Source organism: Phoca vitulina, unplaced genomic scaffold, assembly GCF_004348235.1.
Source record: "Phoca vitulina isolate PV1807 unplaced genomic scaffold, GSC_HSeal_1.0 scaffold36, whole genome shotgun sequence".
NCBI classification, from domain to species: Eukaryota; Metazoa; Chordata; class Mammalia; order Carnivora; family Phocidae; genus Phoca; species Phoca vitulina.
Window position 1 is genome coordinate 12,239,386 of NW_022589739.1, and position 26,443 is coordinate 12,265,828.

General features: G+C 39.2%; 1 protein-coding gene across 5 annotated transcripts in view; it reads left to right on the forward strand.

Annotated features, from left to right (window-relative positions):
* Nucleotides 1-26,443, forward strand: part of NUP98 (nucleoporin 98 and 96 precursor) — a 122,080-nt gene that overhangs the window by 94,241 nt on the left and 1,396 nt on the right. For all 5 annotated transcript variants that reach the window (XM_032426811.1, XM_032426815.1, XM_032426816.1 and 2 more), the window contains 8 exons: nucleotides 801-1,067; nucleotides 5,807-5,964; nucleotides 6,893-7,036; nucleotides 8,480-8,622; nucleotides 13,508-13,729; nucleotides 17,089-17,330; nucleotides 21,531-21,685; nucleotides 26,218-26,329. In XM_032426811.1, the coding sequence (XP_032282702.1) occupies nucleotides 801-1,067; nucleotides 5,807-5,964; nucleotides 6,893-7,036; nucleotides 8,480-8,622; nucleotides 13,508-13,729; nucleotides 17,089-17,330; nucleotides 21,531-21,685; nucleotides 26,218-26,329 (1,443 nt within the window). The remainder of the gene's footprint in view (nucleotides 1-800; nucleotides 1,068-5,806; nucleotides 5,965-6,892; nucleotides 7,037-8,479; nucleotides 8,623-13,507; nucleotides 13,730-17,088; nucleotides 17,331-21,530; nucleotides 21,686-26,217; nucleotides 26,330-26,443) is intronic.

Genomic DNA, 26,443 nt, shown 5'->3' on the forward strand with positions numbered 1-26,443 from the left:
CTGTTCCATGCCACACATTTTGAGAATTGTATATATTCATTTTTTTGTGTTTGCTTCAGTTGTCTAATCTTCTTTTCAAGCATGTGTGTCATCTTCCCAATGTATACTTGTATTTGGCTTAGTGGTAAGCAGTGCTTCCGTTTTGTTTTCCTTCCTGAGGAGCAATATGAATAGTAGTTAAGAACGTAGAGTTGGACTCAGATTACTTGGGTTCAAATCTTGGCTCTGCTACATGTTGCCTATAACTTTGAGCAGGTTACTTAATGCTCTGTACTTCAGTTTCCTCATCTGTAAAATGAAGATGGTAACTCCTGTATAATTACCTCGTGTAGTTTAGAGTTGGCCTTACTCTTCAGTGCTTTCAGCAGTGTCATTCAGGCTCATTAAATGTTAGGCCATGCCTACTACAGGAGAGAAGACTCCCTCACAAGTTTTTAGAGCACTTAATATTTCTTAAAGCATTTTGCAAACAGAATTTAATCGAATTGGAGGACTTTTCTCTGTCATTTGAGATTATATTAGCCATAATGCAGCTATAAGAACCTGTTTAAAGGAGCATAGGGCTAACATTTGTTATATAAGTACCACAGGAATATGGAATGAACAAGCAGTTATACTACACACCTCTGGAACTTGTAAGGCACAGCAGAGTGAGCTAGAGACAGATTAAGGGAAATCAGCTTGAGTGGTTGTTTGGGGTATTTATTAATTTATGTATTTTAATGCACAGTTAGAATGATGTCCTCTTTGTAGGTACTTTGACTTCATGTCATAGCATTGTTTTCCTGTCCCTTCTTTAGTTGTGAAGCACTGGAGCCTAACATGGACATTATGTGAAGCCTTATGGGGCCACCTGAAGGAGCCTGACAGCCAACTGGATGAGCCTAGTGAATACATTCAGATTCTGGAGCGAAGAAGAACTTTTTCTCGCTGGCTATCCCAAACTGCTGCACTTCAAATTGAGGAGGAAGTCTCCTTAACCAGAAAAGACAGGCCTGTGGAGGCTGTCTTCAGCTACCTCACGGGCAAGAGGATCAGTGAGGCCTGCTCTCTGGCCCAGCAGTCAGGTAGGGCATGTGGTCCTTCTCTGCACCCTTGTCTACATCCTACTCACCAGTGGTCCCTACCCCTTAACTATATATTTGCCTTTGTCTTCTAACCTGAAGTAAGTATAAACTTCCCAGGAAGATTGCTGGTTCCTCCAGAATAGGGACTGTGTTTTCTAGTTTTCTCTTTAGAACCTTAAGCATTAAGTTTATTTAGTTAAAATTATTTTAATTTTGTATGCTACACATGCATTTGTAGTAAAACTAGAAGATACAGATAAGCAAAAAGCAATAAACCCAAATCACATAAATCCTTTAGTATTTACTATATACATTTCAATGTACAGCTTGTACTTGGACTGTTTACTTTGTAATATATAAGGTATATTAAAATTTGTGTACACAAAGCAACATATGCGTGTAAACTTTTCAAAGATGGTACCCTGCTACATATATATGTATATGTAGTGTTCTTTTCATGTTCTCTAATACAGATATTATAGTCAAATGCTTCTCAGTATTCTTTTATCTACAAATGTACCATGTTAGCGAATTCCTTTTTTGATATTTAGGCTTTTTTTCCTCCCGCTATAAGCAATACTCTGAACCTTTTAAACATAGGTTTTTTGCATTATGTAAATTTAATTTCCGGGTTGAGATATTTACTTTTTTTTTTTTTAAGGACTTCCCATTATATATTTGTGCTTTTTTTAGTTCCCCTTCCACTAATGAGAGGCATTCAACAAGTACTTAATAACTGTCCGGACACAAATCTTGATAAGAATAAAAGATGGCATAGTCCAATATAATCTGTGTATAATAAAATCCCTGATCAAACCTTGTTACTAACTTATCTGAAACCAAATAATTGGATCCATTAATTGGATTTATTTTTTGGAGGACTTGGCCAGTTTGGATTGTAAGGAGCAAATCATAGGAAAGGCTAGAATCAAGAACTTTTCTACATGGACAGTTGCATTCCATGGTCACTACATGTTTAGCCTTTTGTGATCTTCATATATTTTTGTACAGTGAGAATTTGTCTTCAGGATTGGCCTTTTATAAAGTTAAAAAGATTATGAATCATTAAAGAGATAAAGTTATGCTCACCAACACATATATGTATAGCAGAAGAAGATCTTAAGGAGTGCCAAAAGTCAGGTCCTTAGATTTATTTGTTCACAAATTCTACTTTTTCCTCCTCCCCCCCCCCCTTTTTTTCTTTTCTTTAAGGTTAAACTTTTGGCAAGGCATTACCTTTCAGCTTACTAAAAACTTTTGCTTCACTGTCTCCGCTTTTAATAATTGATAGAACAACTAAACAATATCAAGAATGTAAAATACTTGAGACGCCTGGGTGGCTCAGTTGGTTAAGCTTCTGCCTTCCGCTCTGGCCATGATTCCAGGGTCCTGGGATCGAGTCCCACATCAGGCTCCTTGCTCAGCAGGGAGTCTGCTTCTCCCTCTGCTGCTCCCCCAGTTTGTGCGTTCTCTCTCTCTCTGACAAATAAATAAATAAAAATCTTTAAAAAAAATTTAAAGAATGTAAAATACTTGAACACTATCAGTGTTACCTTACATCTACCAACAAGAAGAAAGACCTCAAATCAATAACCTAAGCTTCTACCTTAAGAAACTAGCAAAATAAGAACTAAACCGAAAGGTAGAAGAGAAGAAATAGTAAAGACTAGAACAGAAATCAATGAAAATGACAGTGTAAAAAAACAGTAATCAGTAGCACCGAACATTCACTCTTTGAAAAGAGTAAGAAAGTTTACAAACCCTTAACTACACTGATTATGAAAAAGAAAAAAAAAAAAAAGGAAAGGCCCAAATTACCAAAAAGTAAGCATGAAAGAAAGAACATCACTACTAATCCTACAGAAAAGGGACTACTATAAGAAATTCTGTGTCATCAAATTCAACAACTTAGATAAAATTGACAAATTCCTAGGAAAATATAAATTACCAAAACGGACTCAAGAAAAAGTAGAAAATCTAAATAGATCTGTAACAAGTAAAGAGGTTGAATTAGTAACTAAAAAAATCTTCACTCAGAAAAGCCAAGGTCCAGATGCCTTCTCTGGTAACCAACACTGTTTTTACAGAAGTAATACCAATCCTTTACAACTCTTTCAGAAAATAGAGGGAGCAGTTCCCATTTTGTTCTATGATGACATTATTACCCTGATGTCAAAGCAAATATACAAAAAACCTACAGCTAACGTCATAATGTTGAGACTGAATGATTTCACCCTAAGATTGGGAACACCGTTTCTATACAGCATTGTAATGGATGTTGTAGCCAGTGTAATCAGGAAAGGAAAAGAAGCAAAAATGGCATGATTCTGTATGTCGACAGTCCTAGGGAATCCACAGAAAAGGCAGTGAGACTAAATAAACTAGTTGAGCAAGTTCTCAGGATTCAAGATTAGTATACAAAATTAAGTTGTGTTTCTGTGTATTAGCAACAGACAATCCAAAAATGAAATTAGAAAAACAGTTGCATTCACAATAACATCAGAAAGAATAAAATACTTATGAATAAATGTAACAAAAATGAGACTTGTACTATAACTATAAAACAGTAGTGAGGAAATAAAGATCTACATAAACAAACACATTTCCCATTCATGGAGTACATCTCAGTTTCAGCACTATTGTCATTTTTGGCTGGTAATTTTTTGTTGTGAAGGCTGTCCTGGGCATTTAATAGCATCCCTGCCCTCTGCCCATAAGAGTCCTTTACCCTCAGTTGTGACAACCAAAAAAATACCTCTAGACATTGCCAAATGTTCCCTCTAGACATTGCCAAATGATTGAGTCCCGCATTGGGCTCCCTGCTCCTTGGGAGCCTGCTTCTCCCTCTGCCTCTCTCTCTCTCTCTGTCTCTCATGAATAAATAAAAAAAAATTAAAAAAAAAAAAAAACCACTCAGATTGAGAACCACTAATAGATTGGGAACCTCCGTGTTGTTAATTGATTTGTACATTCAGTGCATTTGTTTTTTGGTTTTTTTTTAAGATTTTTTATTTATTTATTTGACAGAGTTAGCAAGAGCAGGAACACAAGCAGGGGGAGTGGGAGAGGGAGAAGCAGGCTTCCCACTGAGCAGGGAGCCCGACGTGGGGCTCAGTCCCAGGACGGTGGGATCATGACCTGAGCCGAAGGCAGACGCCCAACGACTGAGCCACCCAGGCGCCCTTTCAGTGCATTTTCTATCAAAATGCCTACAACAGGCATTTTTGCAGAAATTAATAGACTGATCCTTATTTGGAAATGTAAAAAACCTAAACAGTTTTGGAAAAGAAGAACAAAATCAGGGAACTCAATACTTGTCTGATTTCAAAACTTCTGTAAAGCTGTAGCAGTCAAGACAATGTGGTACTGACATCAGGGCGAACATAGAAAAATAGAAGAGATATGAGACTTCAAATATGAAACCCTCCCACTTAATAGTCAGTTGATTTTGGACAAAGGTGCCAAGATAATTTAAATATGGAAAGGATAGTCTTTTCAACAGATAATGCTGAGCTATGAATATTCATATGCAGAAGATTAATTTATATTCTTACCTTGCACCGTACAGTAAAATTAACTTGAGGTAGTACCCTAGAATCCTGCCATTTGTTCAGTATATGTCCTCATCAATGGGAAAGTCTTTGTGAAAAGTCAAGGATTGGCAGAAGCCAATTGGTTGGTTGACAGTGTAATCAAAGCAAAGAGAGGATCTTCATGAATGTATTGTATCAAGCTCTGAACTCGACCATCTCTAGTGACCAGGATATTTATACATCTTGGTCAATAAATCCTCTTCTTGGTTCTCTGGATACACTGAAATAGTCTTTTCTTTTTTCCTTTTAGTATCACTCACCTAGAATACTAGCAGCTCATGGTCAAGTGGGCTACAGCACTAACTGAATGAATCATAGTCCAATCATGCTTTGATTACCTGTATACAGAGAGACCATTTATCCTGCACATTTCCAGATGTGCTCCTGATGCATGATTTCTTTCGTCTAGGCCTCTCTAGTTTGTGGAGGAAACTTTTGCGATGAGAGCCTCAGTTTTGGCAGGATGGTACTTTATGTAGACATGTAAGCACTGACCCATATACAAAAAAGGAGAAGGACTATTGAGTTTTAGGTGGTTTGTAGTAAGGGCTGAAACAAAGCATTTTTCTCTTAACTTACAACTTAACTGGAAGTTTTCATAAACTGCAATTTCTATCCCCTCACATTCTGGTTAATACAAATCTTTTTATTGCCTCAGCCCTTGGTACTTAAAATTTTTTAGTAAAAGAGATGATTAGACCTGTGAGAGTGAAAGTCAGTGATTCTCTATACCACACACATGCACGTTTCATCTACATTTCAGTTTGCCATTTGTCAGTGCCATTCTAGATGGGCATGTTTTCAATTATGTGATCTCAGTTTTCACTACAAACCTTTGAATCAGATGATACTTTGCTCCATTTTATAGATGAAGTACGTTATCTAGGATCGCAGAAGTAATAGTAGATCTGTCATTGAACTCTGTACACTATACAGTCTATACGTAATTTAGGTTAAACTACTTTGAATATTTTCTTCCCAAGCAGAAAATGGTAAGTTCTTGGTCAGTATTTCGGCACTATTGCAGAAAGTAATCACAGTGTGAAGTTCTCCCTCCTGAGGGCTAGAAGAAACAAGATAATACCCCCACGTGTTTCCCGAAGTCTGTTAATCCTCGTGATCACCAGAGAACTGTTTCTCTTGTAGGTGATCATCGTCTTGCCCTTCTTTTATCCCAGCTGGTGGGTAGCCAGTCAGTCCGGGAGCTGCTTACTATGCAGCTGGTGGATTGGCAGCAGCTCCAGGCTAACTGTTTCATCCAGGATGAGAGATTGCGCATCTTTGCCTTGTTGGCTGGAAAACCGGTACTTTCCTCTTTTCTCATAAACTTGCATAAATTTTCTGATAAATTCAAGATGGCTTGAGGTAAAGGGAAAGAGCCATCTTTGTAAATTGTATACTGTGACACATAACTAAACAACTTGTTTTTAAATTTTAGTGGAAGTATTTTGAAATTACAGAGGTACAACATGTACATTGTAAAAGAAAACTGGTTATATAGAAATTAAAACATTAAAATTCACAGTATCCCTTATCCTAGTGGTAAACAACATAAATAATTTGTAGTCTCTTTCCAGGCATATTGTAAATCTATATCAACATATATGTGTGCATATTTACACATGTGTGTATTCCAGTAAAATCAGTTATAAATAGTTCTGCAAGTTAACTGACTGTATATGGACATTTTTTCATGTCGTGTAGCATCATTCTTTTTAGTAGCCACTTCTGTTCATTTTATGGGTGATATAATTATTTTAAGCCAGTTTTCTTTTGCTGCCTGCCTGATTGACATCTTGATGTCATTTTCCAAAAATGAAATAGCTGGTCAGAATTTATGCACAAATTAAAGTTTTATAAGATGGCAACTGTAGGCAGTAAGAAGACCTCCTCTTCACTCTCTGTGGTTCTCATCTCTTCTCAGAGTACCGATAGTCTAAATCCGCCCTCTCACCTGCCACCAAGGAATTATGTATTTTATATTTGGATCATTAACACTGCCAGTCTAGTTCATTTAAAATGTTATTTGAATAGGGGCACCTGGCTGGCTCAGTTGGTAGAGCATGCAACTCTTGATCTTGAAGATCGGGAGTTTGAGGCCCATGTTGGGCATAGAGATTACTTTAAAAAAAGAAATAAAATGTTACTTGAATAAGTGAGTAACTTGCAGATCTGGACAGTAACAAGAGAATGTATAACACATAGCTGTGATGATGATTTTGTCTCCTGCAGGTATGGCAGCTCACAGAGCACAGGCAAATCAATGTGTGCTCATATTTGGATTGGAAACGCGCCCTGGCTGTTCACCTTTGGTATTTGCTTCCACCAACAGCCTCCATTTCCAGGGCACTCAGCATGTATGAAGAAGCATTTCAGGTATTTATGTCCAGTACAGCCAACCAAGAGTCATGGGGGGAGTTCTGTTTTTGCCAGAAAAGTACTGCAGAGAAAAAAACATCAAGGCACACTTCATATACTTTTTCCTAACTGCTTTTTTTGGAAGTACCATAAAATTGAAATGGACCGAGGAAATCTGATGGGAAACTTTTCTCCTGCCTGTGGACAGGGTTACTCTTAAACTTCTCCAAGTGTCTGCTTCTATTTTATTTAATATGATGTTTCCACAGTTGACCTTCTTAAAGCTGTTTTCCTGCCCCCAAATGAGAGGGGTTTTCTTTATTCCTAATGCTGTTTTATTCTTTTGGGAATTCCATGAGATACAGCCCAACCTCAAGTTTGGTAATAGCCCCAAATTAGCAGGCCTGAAAACTTTGCCTCTAAGTATCATATTTCATATGCCTTGACGGTGTTGAGATTAAAGTATTCATTAATGTGAGGGGTGCCTGGGTGGCTCAGTTGGTTGAGCATCTGACTCTTGGTTTCGGCTCAGGTCATGGTCTAAGGGTCGTGAGATCGAGCCACGCATCAGGCTCTGTACTCAACAAGAAGTCTGCTTGAGATTCTTTCTCCCTCTCGCTCTGCTCCCCCTGCCTCACACTCACACTCTCCCTCTCTCTCTCTAATAAATAAATAAAATCTTTTTTATTTTTATTTTTTTTAAAGATTTTTATTTATTTATTTGACAGAGAGAGCACAAGCAGGGGGAGTGGCAGGCAGAGGGAGAGGGAGAAGCAGGCTCCCCACTAAGCAGGGAGCCCAATGCGGGGCTTGATCCCACTGGGATCATGACCTGAGCTGAAGGCAGACACTTAACCGACTGAGCCACTCAGGCGCCCCAAATAAGATCTCTTTTTAAAAAGTATTATTAATATGGGGTTTTTTAATTTATTATTTTCTTTAGGGAGAGAGAGAGTACGAGAGGTAGTGGGAGGGTCAGAAGGATAGAGAGAATCCCAAGCAGGCTCCACGCCTCAGTTTCACAACCCTAAGACCATAACGAGCCAAAACCAAGAGTCGGACGCTTAACCAACTGAGCCACCCAGGCGCCACTATTAATGTTTTTAAAGCCCTCATTTCTTCAGTTCTTTCCTTACTGTCCACAGTTACTATCTTTGATATCACTTGTCAGAGTTGTCAGGAGAAAGAGAACACTAAAGAAACTGAGTGTAATAAGAATTGTGACAAGAAATAAAGAATGTGACAAGAAAGGTATGAGGATTAATGACAGCTATCCAAAGTCTTTGATAGTCCCTTGAAGACAGGTGGGCCATGTCACCACAAAATAAGCTTAAGATCCTTGACACATTCTGTTAGGGTGTCATCATTCTTAATACATGTGTCTGAGTTACTGATACAGGATCACATCTAGTGAAACACACTCGCAGGTGGTGTACTGTTTTATCAAATTCTTCCCTTCAGAATTCCTCTGAGGCTGACAGGTATGCCTGCTCCCCACTTCCTGCATACCTGGAGGGCTCTGGCTGTGTGGTAAAGGAGGAAGAAAACTCACAGAGACCACTTCAAGATGTCTGCTTTCATCTTCTAAAACTCTACAGTGACAGGTAAGTCAAAGCCATGCATGATAGTCACTTGAGGACTTAATCAGCCCTAGGGAGTCCTTTCCTGAGTTTTTTCCCTTTAATGTGAAGCCAAATTGCCGTAAGTTTGTATAAATTAACAAAGTATAATTTATAGTAGTTGAATGCAAAGAACATTGGAACTAGGGTTAGAAATCTAAAAAGTGATTAATAAGATACAATTTACAAATAGGGAAGTGTGCATTATAATATAGTGTAACTGTCATCATCAACATATCAATTACATTACCCCCCAGAAGTTCCCTCATGCCCCTTTGCAATCAGTCCCCACCCCCAAGTAAGTAACTAACTGACTTTTTGTTACTATAGATTAATTTTGTGCTCTATTGGAATCATTCTGTTAAAGTTTGTGCCTGGCTTCTTTCGTTCATATAATGGTTTTGAGATTTGTCCATATTAATATGTGTATTAGAAGGTTTTTTTATTGCGTAATTTATTCATTTATTGATGGAAAGTTAGTTTTTCTTGATTTTGACTATTATGAATAAAGATGCCATGAACAGTTATGTGCAAAAGTGTTCATATCATTTTACATTCACACCTAGAACTCTAGGTGTTCCATATCCTCTTCAAAATTTGGTACTGTCAGTTTTTTAAATTTTGCCATTTTAATGGGCATATAGTGGCATCTCATTGTGTGTGTGTTGTTGTTAAACAAGAAACTGGTTTATTTATCCTACAGCAGTATATGAACCCATTCTATTATTACAGATAATCAGTTAATTAAAACTATCTCAGCGGAACTATTGCACATATTATCAGAAACACTGAGGGATTTTTTCCACTCGTAACTAATCACTCCTATCTCCTTTCAATTATTTAAATACTTTTAAGTATTAAGTATGTAACTATGTTAGAATATGATATAGTTTTTGTTTTAAGATTTTATTTATTAGAGTGTGCACAAGCGGTGGGAGGGGGCGGGGATGGGGGCAGAGGGAGAGGGACACGGGGCCTTGATCTCAACCGAGTGAGCCACCCAGGCACTCCCAGATAATACAGTTTTGTATTGTGGTAAACTATAAATAACTAAAGTAGGGCGCCTGGGTGGCTCAGTCATTAAGCGTCTGCCTTCGGCTCAGGTCATGTTCCCAGGGTCCTGGGATTGAGCCCTGCATCAGGCTCCCTGCTCTGCAGGAAGCCTGCTTCTCCCTCTCCCACTCCCCCTGCTTGTGTTCCCTCTCTCGCTGTGTTTCTCTCTGTCAAATAAATAAAATCTTAAAATAAATAAAGTAGTGCTTTAATTTGCACTCCTGAATGACTAATGATGTTGAGCATTTTTTCATGTGCTTATTTACCATGGTCTCTATATCTTCCTTTCAAAACTGTTCATATTTTTTTGCCTATTTTTTAGTAGAGTTGTCTTGTGTTGCAATAATTCTTTATATATTCTGGATATATATTATATATATATTTTTTATTATAAATGTGTTTTTGCAATTATCCTAGTATAAGGGCTTGTTTTTTTCAATGTCTTAATGAAGAAAATGAAGAGAACTTTTACATTTTAAGTTCAATTAAAGTTTTTAAACTATAAAGTCAATTTCTTTACTAGTCTGTTGAGGTTTTCTATTTATTCTTGAGTCACTTTCGATCATTTGCTTCTACTAAGGAATTTGTTTCCCTGAAGTCATCAAATTTATTGGCATAAAGTTATTCATAACATTTTCCTTATCCTTTTTAAATGTCTATATGATCTGTAACTGTCTCTCTCCTTGATATTGGTAATGTGTGTCCTTTATCTTTTTTTTCTTGATTGGTTTACCTACAGCTTTTAGTTTTATTACTTATCTCTATTATTTGTCCAGTTCAAGATGGATCAGAAACCTAAATTTCAAACTTAAACCAGAAAACAAACAGAAGAAACCAAACAGGAAAATCTTTGCAACTGTGAGTTAGGCAAAGATTTTTTTGATACCAAATAACCTGTAGAAGAAAAAATTGGTGAACTGGACTTCAGAAAAGTTAAAAACTATTAGTCATTGAAAAACTGTTAGAATGAAAAGACAAGCCACAGATCGGGGGAAGATACTTGCAATTCATATATCTAATAAAGACCTTGTATCCAGAACATATAAAGAACTCCTTTTTTAAAAAAAAAAAAAAAAAAGATTTTATTTATTTGAGAGAGTGAGTGTGCAGGCAGGTGGAGTGGGAGAGGAAGAAGCAGACTCCGCGCTAAGCGTGGAGCCTGACACGGGGCTCGATCTCTCAACCCTGAGATCATGACCTAAGCTGAAATCAAGAGTTGGATGCTTAACTGACAGAGCCACCCAGGTGTCCCCAGAACATTTAAAGAACTCTTAAAACTCAATAATAATTAAACAATCCAATTTTAAAAGTGGGCAAAATATTTAGGGGCGCTTGGGTGGCTCAGTCGTTAAGCGTCTGCCTTCGGCTCAGGTCATGATCCCAGGGTCCTGGGATTGAGCCCCGCATCGGGCTCCCTGCTCGGCGGGAAGCCTGCTTCTCCCTCTCCCTCTGCTTGTGTTCCCTCTCTCTGTGAGTGCCTGCTGTGTCTCTCTCTGTCAAATAAATAAATAAAATCTTAAAAAAAAAATGGGCAAAATATTTAAACATTTGCTTTATTACCAAAGAAGACCTAGATGTCAAGCACATGAAAAAGTGTTCAGCATCAATAGACAACGGGGAAATGCAAATTAAAACCATCATGCGGTACCACTGTCCACCTATTTGAATATGATTAGAAATTAAAAAGACCTAGGGCGCCTGTGTGGCTCAGTCAGTTAAGCCTCCAACTCTTGATCTCACCTCAGGTCTTAGGGTCATGAGTGCAAGAGTCTCCCAGCATGGAACCTACTTTAAAAAAAAAACCTGTACCAAGTGTTGTGATAGATGTGGAAGCAGCTTGAATTCTCATACACTGCTGGTGAAAAATGTAAAATGGTATTGGCACTTTCGTAAACAGTTTGGCAGCTTAGAAAGTTAGACATACACCTGCCTGCATATGATCCAGTCATGCCACTCCTAGGTATTTACCCAAAAGAATGAAAACATGTATCTGTATACAAATGTTTGTAACAGCTGTTTGTAATGGTCCAAAACTGGAAACAAGCCAAATTTCTATCAACAGATGAATAGATAAACAAATTGTGGTATGTCTATGTAATGGAATGCTACTCAGCAATAAAAGGGAATGAACTGTTGATACACAAGATAACAGAGTGAATCACAAGATAATTTTACTTGGTTTTGAAAGAGGTGAGACAAAAAAGTACCCAGAAACACACATATTGTATGATTCCAATTTACCTAAAATTCTGGAAGATGCAAACTGATTAATCCCAGAAAACAGATCAGTGGTTGCCTGGGAAGAGTGGGTATAAGGAGGGGCAGGAAGAGGGGGATTACAAAGAGTCATAAGGAAACTTTTGGAGGTGATGAGTGTGTTTGTTATCTTGATCTTGGTAGTAATTTCACAGGTGTGTACATATGTTAAGACTTAATGAAAATTGTACATTCTAAATATGTTTACTGTATATCAGGTTTTTTTAATGTCAAAAAACAGAAAAAGAAAGGAATATCTCAAAGTGCCAGTAATAGAGAAACTGGAGCCACAAGGAGATAGTGAACCTTGTTCTCATGAAAGGTAGAATTGCTGTGACTAAATCCTTACATAAAGTCCACACTCTGTCCCATACAAATAAATAGACTAGAACTGCACTGTCAACATAATAACTGCTATTCAGATATGACTATTTTAATTTAAGTAAACTTTTAAATTTAGTTACTCATTCACAGTAGTCACATTTCAAGTGTCTAATAGCCACATGTGGCTGGCTATTGGCTATCATTGGTCAGGGCAGGTTATAGAACATTTCCATCATCCCACAAAGTTCAGTTTGACAGCACTGGTCAAGAAAACTTCTGTTCATTACTTGGGGAAGTATTAGGAAGTTATAAAATGTCTGGGATCTTAGGTAAAAAGGTGAAGTTATTGGATGGTGATCTAAGCCTTAAAACTTGCAGGTGTGAGATCTTAGTTTAATAGGGAATTGCAAGCTAAGAACTTTACACATAAACTGGTCCAGGACCATTAAAATCTTTGGGATGCCAGCAGAAGAAAGAGCAAAAGTCTGAATTTTTTCAGACATTTGCTGGGCACCTGAATATCCTTATATAGAGAATAATCCCCACTGTAGACAAAATCAGAGGTAGAGATTACAAGCCATAGAAGGAAGTAACCATCATGAAGACGAGCTGTTCAAACAAACAGGAGACTTAGCACTCCAACAACTTCATGTAATAGAACAGTCTGGAAAATCCTAATATAACTGCATGTTTTTAATGGTTAAGAAAAGTATCGGGGTGCCTGGGTGGTTCAGTCGGCTAACCATCTGAACTTCGGCTCAGGTCATGATCTCAGGGTCCTGGGATCCTGGGATCAAGGTCGCACTCAGCAAAAGGTCTACTTCTCCCTCCCCCTCACTCCTCCCTAACTCCTGCGCTCTCATACACTCTCTTTCAAATAAATAAAATTTTAAAAATAAATAAATGGTTAAGTGAAGGATGAAGACTAAGAGTTGTGAAGACTCCATGTACACCAGGATGGTAAATATCTAAGCCAAACAAATACCAGCAAACCTATCAGATCACACAACCACAGAAGAGGAGGTGCCTTCATTTTTAGTAGGATCTATAATCTGGCTGAACCTAGAAGTAGACTGATAGAGCACAGTCTCAGAGGGAGACCATGTGGTCTATAATGCTGCTTTTCTCGGGTGCCTGCCTTTATTATCTTCTAAACCATATCCAGAACGGTTGACCTGTCCAGTGCAGGTGGTCTGCTGCCTTAATATGGTAACTCTCAGCACGTTTTCCTTTGCAGACATTATGATCTCAACCAGCTGCTGGAGCCTCGAAGCATAACAGCCGATCCTTTGGACTATCGCCTAAGCTGGCACTTGTGGGAGGTGCTGCGGGCTCTTAACTATACCCATCTCTCAGAACAGTGTGAGGGAGTGCTACAGACCAGTTATGCTGGCCAGCTGGAAAGTGAGGGGCTCTGGGAGTGGGCCATCTTTGTCCTCCTGCACATGGACAACTCAAGGTGAGTAAGAAGCTATCAGCCCACTATACATTTAGTGCTACAGGGCAGTGCCAATGACATCAGTCTCCTAGGGTTTAATTGAGTAAGTAAGCATCTAGAATGTATTTTGGGTCCAGCCTTGTGATAAACCTTAGGACAGTTCAACCCGCAGCTATCTCTTTATTCATGTGAACAAGTTGGAAGTGAGACTGCCTTAAGTGCCAAATTATGCTATTTATTATAAGACCTCTCAGTAGTCTAAGAAGTGAGAAGCGATCTCTGCAGTGATCAGGGAATACCCTAGACAGGAACAGGAAAGAGTTAACAGGAAAGGGAAGGGTATGTCCACATGGGGCTACCCCATTAACTTAGACACAGATTCACTTGAATGTTGCATGGTTAGGAATTATGCAGAAACAATGTTTGCTGAGCTGCCTCAGTGGATCTGTGGAGGGAGTGATGTAATGAGTTGGCGAGGAGGGCCCCTGCTTTTTCTGTCTGCTGGCTTTCTCCCTCTCTGGCTTTCCCTTGCCATCCACCCACACCTACCCCTCAAGTTTGATAGTATCGTATTTACCAGTATATCCTTGCTTAGATGCCTAATGTTTTCGTTCTCTATCCTAAAAGAGCCTTTTCTCCATGGTGTGAATGAGATGAAGTTGGAGACTTCCTTTTTTGTTAATGATAGTAGCATGGCATTACACTAATAACAAAAACATTTGTATAGTACTTTGTCGTATAGTATTTTTACATATATTTATATTCTGTTGTAAATACTTTACAACTCAATTGTAATTGATCAACTCAATGCTCATAATGAACCTGTAAGCGCTCTTACAATCTCTGTTTTATAGATGCGCAGCCTAAGGCACAGAGAGATTAAGTAATTTTTGCTCAAGGTCACATGGCTAGTAAATGGCAGTCTTCCAACTCAAGACACCCAGAGTCTGTGCTCTTAATCATTATGTTGCACTCTCTGTCATGTTACATAGTGTGGAAAGGAGTTGAGTTTTGTAGTCAGACCTCCCTTAATTCTAGATCCATCATGTACTCACTTTGACTTGGAGTAAAGCTTACTGACTTTGATTTTTGGTTAAAGATACTTTCTTTTTATCAGTAAAATCATAATATTAATGCCTACCTAGTCAGAGGTGGTTGTGGGATTAAAGGAGGAAAAGTAGGAGTGCCTGGCTGGCTCAGCTGGTGGAGTATGTGACTCTTGATCTTGGGGTCGTGAGTTCGAGCCCCACATTGGGCAGAGATTACTTAATAAAAAATTTTTAAGGGGCTCCTGGGCGGCTCAGTAAGTTAAGCATCCGACTCTTGGTTTCAGCTCAGGTCATGATCTCAGGATCGTGAGATCAAGCCCCATGTGGGTCTCTGTGCTTAGCACAGTCTGCTTGAGATTCTCTACCTCTTCCCTCCCGCTTTCCCCTCTCGCTGCTCTCTCTTTCTCTCTCTCTCTAAAATCAATGAAATCTTTAAAAAAAAAAAATTTTTTTTAAAGGGAGTAAAAGTATAAAGCATCTAGCACAGCCTTCCGTTTAAGGAATTTCTCCTCTTCTCCCTTACCAGGAAGCAAAATGACTTCATACTTCCCTTTAAGTTTATTTAAATTCATGGGGAATTTCACATGGTAAAAGGCTGGCTAATAAGATAACTGGTGGTTTAAGAGTAGGCTCTAGGGAAGCCTATTTTCTGATAAAGGATTTTTTTAAATGAATTTTTCAATTTATTTTGTTTTTTTATTTATGTATGTATGCATGTCATCTCTACACTCAACATGGGGTTCAAACTCAGGACCCTGCTCTTCTGACTGACCCAACCAGGTGCCGCCTGATAAAGAATTTTAGAAACGAAGCAGTTGAGATTGGGGGTCTGTGGAAAGCCTTGAAAAGATCCTTGAAAAGGTGTTCAGAAAAGATTCTAAGACAAGGAAACTAGTTTTGATTTGATATTTAAATCTGGTCCTTTGGGGAGCGCCTGGGTGGCTCAGTCAGTTAAGCATCTGCCTTCAGCTCAGGTCATGATCCCAGGGTCGTGGGAACACAATCCGAGGGTCGTGGGATCGAGCCTGCTCAGCAGGGAGCCTGCTGCTCCCTCTCCCTCTACCAATCTCCCTGCTTGTGTTCTCTTGCTCTCCCTCAAATAAATAAATATGGTCCTTTGTGGCACCTGGGTGGCTGAGTCTGTTGAGCATCTGACTCTTGATTTTGGCTCAGATCATGATCTCAGAGTAGTGGGGTCAAACCCCGCATTGGGCTCTGCGCTGCTTGAGATTCTCCCTCTCCCTCTGCCCATCCCCCCCCCCGCTCTCTCCCACTCTCTCGCCCTCTGAAATAAATAACATCTTTTATTTATTTTTTTTAAAGATTTTATTTATTTATTTGAGAGAGAGAGAATGAGAGACAGCACGAGAGGGAAGAGGGTCAGAAGGAGAAGCAGACCACCCACTGAGCAGGGAGTCTGCCTCTCCCTCTGACCCTCCCCCCTCTCATGTGCTCTCTCTCTCTCTCAAATAAATAAATAAAATCTTTAAAAAAAAAAAAAAAAGAAAAAGAAAAATAAATAAATGGCTGGTCCTTTGGCCCAGATAGGAAAGGACTCTCCTTAAGGGGCCTTGAGACCAAAAAGAGTGAGGGTAGCCTAAATCTAGAGGCAGAGAGAAAATGAATTAGGAAAGCTGATGGCTTTGAAGGGAAAAAAGCAAACAAGGACCTGGAAGAGACCTTACCTTTCAAAACTAATTCATTTACTTGTACTGACCATATGGGAGAAGAGGAAGGGAGAAGGTTGGAAATGAACTACAAAGAACTACTCTGTGGAGAATAGGATTCTCCTATCCTAGTCCTTGATCTCCTGTTACTAGGAAGAAAATAAAAAAGAGGGAAAGCCTTTTCTTAGCACTGGACAATCTTCCCTAGAGTATTAGTTTTCCCTGTTTTTTGATCATGAAACTATAATGTGCTTAGATACTTCTATTTTATTTAAAAAATAAATGGTGATATGGCTTTTTTTTTTTTTTAAGTGAAGTTTGAAGTGGTTCACTCATTGTTAAGACCTGCATTTTGAGGGTGCCTGGGTGGCTCAGTTGGTTAAGCGACTGCCTTCGGCTCAGGTCATGATCCTGGAGTCCCAGGATCAAGTCCCGCATTGGGCTCCCTGCTCAGCGGGGAGTCTGCTTCTCCCTCTGACCCTCCTCCCTCTCATGCTCTCTGTCTCTCATTCTCTCTCTCTCAAATAAATAAATAAAATCTTTAAAAAAAAAAAAAAAGACCTGCAGTTTGAGAGACTCTCTCAGGGGTCACTCTGCCCTGGCTGAGGCAGCCTTCTCCATCAATGAGGATAGGATGTATTCAGCATTGTCTTTCTTCCTACAGCATGCGTGAGAAGGCGGTTCGAGAGCTGCTTACCCGGCACTGCCAACTATTAGAGACCCCGGAATCTTGGGCTAAGGAGACTTTCCTGACCCAGAAGCTTTGTGTGCCTGCTGAGTGGATTAATGAGGCCAAAGCAGTTCGAGCACACATGGAATCTGACAAGCACTTGGAGGCCCTCTATTTATTTAAAGCTGGACACTGGAACCGCTGCCACAAATTCATCATCAAGCACCTAGCTTCTGGTGAGTGCTTCAGACTAGGGCCTGTGTCTCCTGGAATCACCCCAAATTCTTCCAACCCCAGAACCCCATGATTAGTCAGGCCAGAGATGATGTTCTGGGACTTTGCAGTCTTGAATCAGATTACACTTTGCAAAAGTTCTCTGTGCAGAAGAAACTTGGGCAGGGGTTGACAGGTTGTTACTTTACCATTTGCCAAGGTTATGATTGATATACATGAATTATGTTGAACTCCTTGTATGTTTAGGGAATTTTATCTACCAGAATGAAAAAGGAGACATTATAACTGATACCACAGAAATACAAAGGATCATTAGAGACTACTGTGAACAGTTATATACCAACAAATTGGACAACCTAGAAGAATTGGATAAATTCCTAGAAACATAGCCTTCCAAGACTGAATCAGGAAGAAATAGAAAATCTGAACAGACCAATTAGTAGTAAAGCAGATTGAATCAGTAATCAAAAAACGCCCTACAAGTAAAAGTCCAGGACCAGATGGCTTCACTAATGAATTCTACCAAACATTCAAAGAATTAATACCAATCCTTCTCAAACTCTTCCAAAAAATAGAAGAGGGGAGAACATTTCCAAACTTACTTTATAAGGCCAGCATTACCCTGATATCAAAACCAGACAAGGATACCATAAGAAAAGGAAAGTACAGACCAATATCACTGGTGAAGCTGATGGTTCACCAGGGATAGATGCAAAAATTCTCAGCAAATTATTAGCAAACCAAATTCAGCAATACATTAAAAGGATTATACACCATGATCAAATGAGATTTATAACAGGGATGGTTTAACATTTACAAATCAATCAGTGTGACACACCACATTAACAAAATGAAGGATAAAAATCATATGATCATCTCAATAGATGCAGAAAAAGCATTTGGTAAATTCAACATCCATTTGTAATAAAAACTAGTTGGTATAGAAGGAACATACCTCAATAATAAAGGCCATATATGACAAGCCCATAGCTAACATGCTCAATGGTGAAAAGCTTTTAGCTTTTCCTCTAAGATCAGGAAGAAGACAAGGAAGGGTTCCCACTGTCACCAGTTCTGTTGCATTCCTATACACTAATAATGAATTATCAGAAAGAGGAATTAAGAAAACAATCCCAGGGACACCTGGGTGGCTCAGTCAGTTAAGCATCTGCCTTCGGTTCAGGTCATGGTCCCAGGGTCCTGGGATCAAGTCCTGCATTGGGCTCCTTCCTTAGCGGGGAGCCTGCTTCTCCCTCTGCCTGCCACTCCCCCTACTTGTGCACTCACTCGCTGTCTCTCACAAATAAATAAATAAAATCTTTAAAAGGAAAACAGTCCCATTTTCAATTGCATCAAAAAGAATAAAAGTACTTAGGAATAAATTTAACCAAGGAGGTCAAAGACCTGTATCCTGAAAACTATGACACTGATCAAATAAAGACACAAAGAAATGGAAAGATACCCATGCTTGTGATTTGGAAGAATTAATGTTGTTAAAATGTCCTTACTACCTAAAACAGTCTACAGATTCACTGTAATTCCTGTCAAAATTCCAATGGCATTTTTCAGAGCTAGAGCAAATAACTCTAAAATTTGTGTGGAACCACAAAAGACCTCCAGTAGCCAAAGTGATCTTGAGAAAGAAGAACAAAACTGGAGACATCACATTCTCTGATTTCAAACTCAGTTACAAAGCATAATCAAAACAGTATGGTATAGGCCTGAAAACAGACACATAGATCATTGGAATAGAATAGAGAGACCTGAAATAAACCCCACATATGTGGTCAATTAATTTATGACAGAGGAACCAAGAATATACAGTTTTTTCAATAAATGGTTTTGGGAAGACTGGACAGCCACAAGCAAAAGAATTAAGCCGGACCACTATCTAATTCCATGTACAAAAATTAACTCAAAATGGGTAAAGGCTTGGGGCATCTGAGTAGCTCAGTGATTAAACATCTGCCTTCGGCGCAGGTCATGATCCCAGGGTCCTGGGATCAAGCCCCGCATTGGGCTCCCTGCTCCACAGGAAGCCTGCTTCTTCCTCTCCCACTCCCCCTGCTTGTGTTCCCTCTCTCGCTGTGTCTCTCTCTTGTCAAATAAATAAAATCTTAAAAAAAAAAAAATGGGTAAAGGCTTAAACGCCAGGGCACCTGGGTGGCTCAGTCAGTTGAGTGTCTGCCTTTGGCTTAGGTCGTGATCCCAGGGTTCTGAGATCAAGCCCTGCATTGGGCGCCCTGCTCAGTGGGGAGCCTGCTTCTCCTTCTCCCTCTGCCTGCCGCTCCCCTTGGTTGTGCTCTCTCCGTCAAATAAATAAATAAAATCTAAAAAAAAAGACTTAAACTGTAAGACCCAAAAGCATAAAACTAGAAGAAAACATAGGCATAGGCAGTAAGCTCCTTGACACCCATCTTGGTGATGATTTTTTTTTTGGATGGGACACCAAAATCCAAGGCAACAAAAGGAGAAATAAATGGGACTACATCAAACTAAAAGAAGTTTCTGCAGAGCTCCAAAGGAAACCATCAACAAAATGAAAAGGCAACCTAGGAATGGGAGAAAGTGTAAATCATTTATCTGATAAAGGGTTAACCTCCAAAATATTTAAAGAACTCGTAAAAATAACAAAAAAAAAATCTTTGAAAAATTAGGCAGAGGATCTGAGTGGACATTTTTCTTTTTTTTTTTTTCTCTTTTTTTTTTTAAAGATTTTATTTATTTATTTGACAGAGACACAGCGAGAGAGGGAACACAAGCAGGGGGAGTGGGAGAGGGAGAAGCAGGCTTCCCGTGGAGCAGGGAGCCCGATGTGGGGCTTGATCCCAGGACCCTAGGATCATGACCTGAGCCGAAGGCAGAGGCTCAACAACTGAGCCACCCAGGCGCCCCTGAGTGGACATTTTTCTAAAGAAAACATATACAGATGGCCAGCAGTTACAATGAAATGATGCTCTACATCACTAATCAGAAATTCAAATCAAAGCCATAATGAGATACCACCTCATCCCTGTTAGAATTGCTATTGTCATAAAGATAAGAAATAACAAGGTTGGTGAGGATGTGGAGAAAAGGGAACCCTTGTGCGTGGGCATGTAAATTGGTGTGGCCAGTATGGAAAACAATATGGAGGTTCCTCAAAAAATTAAAAGTAGAATTACCATATGATCTAGCCATTCCATAATTATCCAAATTACTCCATAATTATCCAAAGAAAACAAAAACACAACTTGAAAAGAAATACGCAGCCCCATGTTCATTGCAACATTATTTACAATAGCCAAGATAGGGAAATGAAATCAGTAGATGAATGGATAAGGGAAATGTGGTGTGTGTGCATGTGTGTATATATGCATTGTATACATATGCAATGGAATATTAGCCATAAAGAAGAATGAAATCTTACCATTTGCAACAATATGGATGGACCTCAAGGCATTACGCTAAGTGAAATAAGTCAGAGAAAGACAAATACTGTATGATCTCACTTGTATGTGGAATCTTTAAAAAAGAAAATGGCTTATAGATACAGAAAACAGATTGGTGGTTGGCAAAATGAGTGAAGGGAGTCAAAAGGTACAAGCTTCTAGTTATGAAATATTTAAGTCATGAGGATGAAATATACGTTACACATATATACATGTGTACGTGTGTGTATATACAAATATACATTAACCATACTAATAATGTATTGTAACAAAAGCATGCAACTCTTGTTCTCAGGTTGTGAGTTCAAGCCCCATGCTGGATGTAGAGATTGCTTAAAAATAAAATCTTTAAAAAAACAAAGTTGCTAATAGAGTAAATCTTAAAAGTTCTCATCACAAGAAAAAGAATTCTGTAACTCTGTGTGGTAACAGATACTAACTAGACATTGTGGTGATCATTTGCAATATAAACAAGTATTGAATCATTATTTTGTGTACCTGAAATTAACATAATATTATAGGTCAATTATGTCTCAAATTTTAAAAAAAGAAAACAAAAAAAAAAACACCAGAAATCTCTGTTTGGGGAACTGAAGCAAGAAATTTTTCACATTTTCTTTGGAGAATTTCAAGATACCTACTTGTAATTCTCTAGTCTGACCCAACATTATTTCCCCTTCCTTCCTGTTTTAGATTTCTGCCATGTTCTCTCTGTACTTTTGAGAACCATATAGTTGTGTAGACAGAGTGTTTAATATTTTGTTTCTTCAGATGCCATCATTAATGAGAACTATGACTACCTGAAGGGGTTCTTGGAAGACCTGGCACCTCCAGAGCGCAGCAGCCTAATCCAGGACTGGGAAACATCTGGGCTTGTTTACTTGGACTATATTCGGATCATTGAGATGCTTCACCGGATACAGCAGGTACCTGAATTCCTTAAACTACTACTTGGTTTTCCTTTTCCCTGGCCCTTAAAGCCACAGAGACCTCAAAAGGTCTGAGCAACCACTTGAAAAACTCATTGGCAGAGAACTGTCAGTGCAGGAGGAACGTTTTGATGAGGCTAATTTGCTGTAGTCACTATGACAGCTATATCAAAACTTAAAAAAACTTTTGAGCTTATTACCAAGTAGTATGTACAGTAGACATTCCTGAGGCTTGTCCACTTATAGTCTCCTCCCCTTGTCCAGCCCTCCTTTGAGTGAAAGGCTCAGGGATGAGAGAGAGAGTAAGGTCAGATATTTGGTGAGGGTAGTAATTGTTTCACACATCATTTGGCATGTTTTAACATTACAAGTATTACAGGTTTTTTTTAATCTTCATCAAAATATATTGGGGTCAGTCTCAGTAGTCATAAGATAGGCCTCAATTGCTTATAGCACAAAGACCAGACGCTCAAACATAGAATTCAAGCCCACATAGAGGTTTTTACCTGTCACTCCTGCTTTCTAATAGTGTTAACCCGCATTCCAGTTGCCAACCTGCTCTGCTCTCATCACACTAAATTACTCATGGTGTTTCCAGCAAAGCTTGTTTTATTTCACTCTTTAGCACACACACTCATCCTTTAAGATCTACATTGCTGTAAACTCTACTTTGTTCTCCTTTTCCCTTAAGAAATGTTAATCGCACTTTCTTTTTTACTGTCAAAGCACTTGGTACATTTGTTTACTGACTCTTATTAATTACTTATCCACATCTGTCTTTAGGTTATCATGAGCTCCTTTTGGGGAGATCATCTTTAAAATTAAAGGCAATAGAGTATAGAGGGTAAGAATCAAGTTCTGTAGCCAAACGGTTAGGTTCAATTCATGGTTCCCTCCCTCACTAGCTATGTGACCTTAAGCAAATAAATTAGCCTCTCTTTGTCTCCTCTGAAAAGTGGGGGTGGGGAGGGAGGTGGAGCACAGATTATTGTAGATATCTGACAGTTGTCATAATGATTAAAATATACTTAAAGTGTTTTAGCAGACTATATATATTAAGTGCTTAGTAATTGTTATCTGTTATCCTTATCAAAATCCCTACTAACACAGTGCCTGGCATATAATATGCATAATTTATTATTTGTTACACTTTTAGGATAAATTAATATTATTTGCTACACTTTTAAAAATTAAGAGCATCGCCTCTGTTATCACTGAAGAAAACTCTTTTCTAGTTGAACATTAATACATTTATACAACCTAGTTTTTGAGAACTTACTATGTCCCAAGCACTGGTGGATTTGGGGGATATAAAGGTAAGCAGTAGTATATGTTTTGCCCTTACCAAAGTAATAATTTTGGTGAGGAAGATATATATATGGGTAAGCCAGCAGTTACTACAGAATGGTAAGTGTAGGGATTAAGCAAAGAGTGTTTTGTAGCAGTACATAAACGGAGTACCTAACCCAGTCTGAGGGAGTCAATAAGACTTTCTAGAAGTGGCACCTAAGCTCCCTAAGGATGATAAAGGAGGATGGGTGGGACAGAACGTTTCAACAGAGGGAATAGCATGAGTATAAGTCTAGAGATCAGAGAGATGATAGTGCTTCCAGGGGACTTGGTTTTTGTTTTTGTAAGATATTCAGTCATTCATTTTGTCCATTTTATTTATTTATTTAAAGCGTGAATGAGTGGGGGAGGTGCAGAGGGAGAGAGACAGTCTCCAGCAGACTCCATGCTGACATGGGGCTCAGTCCCAAAACCCTGAGATCATGACCTAAACCTAAATCGGGAGTCAGCCACTCAACTGACTAAGCCACCCAGGCAACTGTCCAGGGAACTTTTAATAAGGTGGTTTGGAGTGGAGAGGGGAGCGTGTAGGTGTAGTAAAGCCACAGAATCTCTCACCTGGCCTCCTATAGTAGACCCCATGCAGCAACCAGAGTTACTTTTCTAATACACAAGACGTATCATCTCACTCTCGTCTAAAACCTTCCAGTGGATTCTCATTTCACTTAGAATAAAGTGCTCCTTAGCAAGTCTTACAAAGTTCTGCATCAATAATTCTTACCTTTTTTTGCTATGGACCTCCTTGACAGTCTGGTGAAGCTCATGGATGGCTGTCTAATGTGTTTTAATGCATAAAATTTAAATTCATGGGATTGCAAAGGAAACCAATATGTTAAAATACAGTTATCAAAATATTAAGAACTTAAGGTAATAAGTGGTTTATTTAACATCTTAAATTTAACAAACCTAGCAGTGGATCTCCTAATTTTGAAGTACTATATTTAAAAATCACTAACAACTGTAATGTAATATGAAAATAGCCGTGATGTCTGTTGATGACAAATTCTCAGTTATTGCTTGACATCTACATTAGTAATTAAATGCTAATGTTTAGTAAAAAGTTAGTAAAAGTAAATGTTACTTTTCTCAGTCCAAGGTCACAGACTCTGAATACTGAGGACCTCCAGTTATGATCCTCTAGTGTATAAAACTTCTCCAGTTTTATCTTCTTCTCTTCTCCTCTTTAAACTCTGCATTTTACCCACCTAAGCTTTCTTTGCATTTGCATCTTGTAGTTTTAGTTGTTCTCTTTGCCTAGAAAGCTTGCCCCTCTCCTTGTTATTCAGGTCTCCACGAGGATATGACCCTCCCCAGGGAAGCCTTTTCTGATCTCCCAATCTGAAGTACCATCCAGTTTTTCTGCCATATCACCCTGCTTGAATGATCTGCATAGCTTGTGATTCTTCAAGGTTTATCTCTCATAGTTTATTTTTTATGAGTTTCTTGAGAGCAAAGACCTCATCGTATTTACCACCTTTAAAAGTCCAGTTAAAGACTTGATTCTTGTGGATAAAAGAATACTTGCAGAGGCTGGGGCGCCTTGGTGGCTCAGTCAATTAAGCATCTGCCTTTGGCTCAGGTCATGATCAGGCTCCCTGCTCAGTGGGGAGCCTGCTTCTGCCCCTCCTGCTTCCCTTGCTTGTGCACCCCCCGCCCCCTTCAAATAAATAAATAACTAAATCTTTAAAGAAAAAATACTTGCAGAGGCATTAAATGGTAGATTCTGCAAAGCCCCCCAAAAGTAGATTCAGTGAGAGAGATGCTTCGTGGAAGGGTTGGGTGAGCATTTAGAGTAGGAGGAGATGATAGGACACTTAGCAAGTAGGGTGGTTTAATGTAAGAGTTTGAGAGGGGGTGCCAACCAAGAGTCATATGTGAGACTAACAGGAATAAGATGCTGCTGAAAATATTCAGAATGTAAGTAAAGAATAGGGGCGCCTGGGTGGCTCAGTTGGTTAAGCAACTGCCTTTGGCTCAGGTCATGATCCTGGAGTCCCTGGATCGAGTCCCACATCTGGCTCCCTGCTCAGCAGGGGGTCTGCTTCTCCCTCTGACCCTCCCCCCCTCTCATGTGCTCTCTCTCATTCTCTTTCAAATAAAAAAATAAAATCTTAAAAAAAAAAAAAAAAAAAAAAAACACAGGGTTCCTGGCTGACTCAGAAGAGCATGTGACTCTTGATCTTGGGGTTGTGAGTTCAAGCCTCATGGTGGGGGTAGAGATTACTTAAAAAAATAGACTTAAAAAAAAAATACAGACTTGCTTTTTAGAAACATCACTCTGGCTACCATGTGATAGGGAAAAGGATGTAATGGGGATGACACTGAAGATAGTGGTCAAGCTCTTAAGATATTTCAAGTAAGAAGTAATGGTATCCCGAGCCTAGGGCACTGGCCCTGGAAAGGGGAATGACAGATGAAATAGTAGGCTAATGATTTAGGAATCATCAGCATATTGATCATAATTGGAGCCATAGGTGGGGCACCTGAGTGGCTCAGTAGGTTAAGCATCTGACTCTTGGTTTCAGCTCAGGTTGTGATCTCGGGGTCATGGGATCAAGCCTCGAGTTGGGTTCCACACTCAGCACGGAGTCTACTTGGGGTTCTCTGCCTTTCCCTCTTCCTTTCCCTCTCTCTGCTTGCACATGCGCTCGCTCTCTTTCTCTCTGTCTCTCAAATAAATTGATTTAAAATAATACTAATAATTGGAGCCATAGGAGTGGATAGCAACACATAGGAGAGGACATACAGTGAGAATAGGGCCCTGCAGTATTTTAGAAAGGGTTGTGAATTTGGAGTTAGGATACCTAAATTAAATGCTAGTTTGGGCTCCACTTCTTACTTACTCTCTACTCTTAAGAAGTCCTACAATCTCTCTAAGCCCAGATTTATCTAGATTTTTGGTGCCATGTTAAAGCTTGCTAGTTACATGTTTCATTAATGCTGATCTCAAAGCTTGCCCAGTTCAAGGCTTTGTATACTGTGTTACTTGCCTCTTGTGGATTACTGCTGAAGTTGTGTTTTGTCCTCAGTGATTAGGCTGGAGAGTGGTGACATGACACTGCCTGCCAGCCTCCTGGGTTTTTTCCTGTTGTTTCAGAGTTTTGCATAGTCATTCTGTGGATGGAATTGGGGTGATGGGAACTCTTCTTGACCTAATTGGTTTCTCTGCTCCTTTGTAGGTGGATTGCTCAGTTTATGAGCTGGAGCAGTTACATGCCAAAGTGATCTCACTGTGCAGTCGCATACAGCAGATGCAGTGTTACAATGCCAAGGATCTCCTGGCCCAGTCAGGTAAGCCTCCAGCCTCTCCCTGCTTCCTGCCTGCTTGCTTCCTATCTTTACAATTATTATACCTCTGCCCCAATGCCCACCCTTGCCACCCCGCATCCTTGATGCCCACTTCAT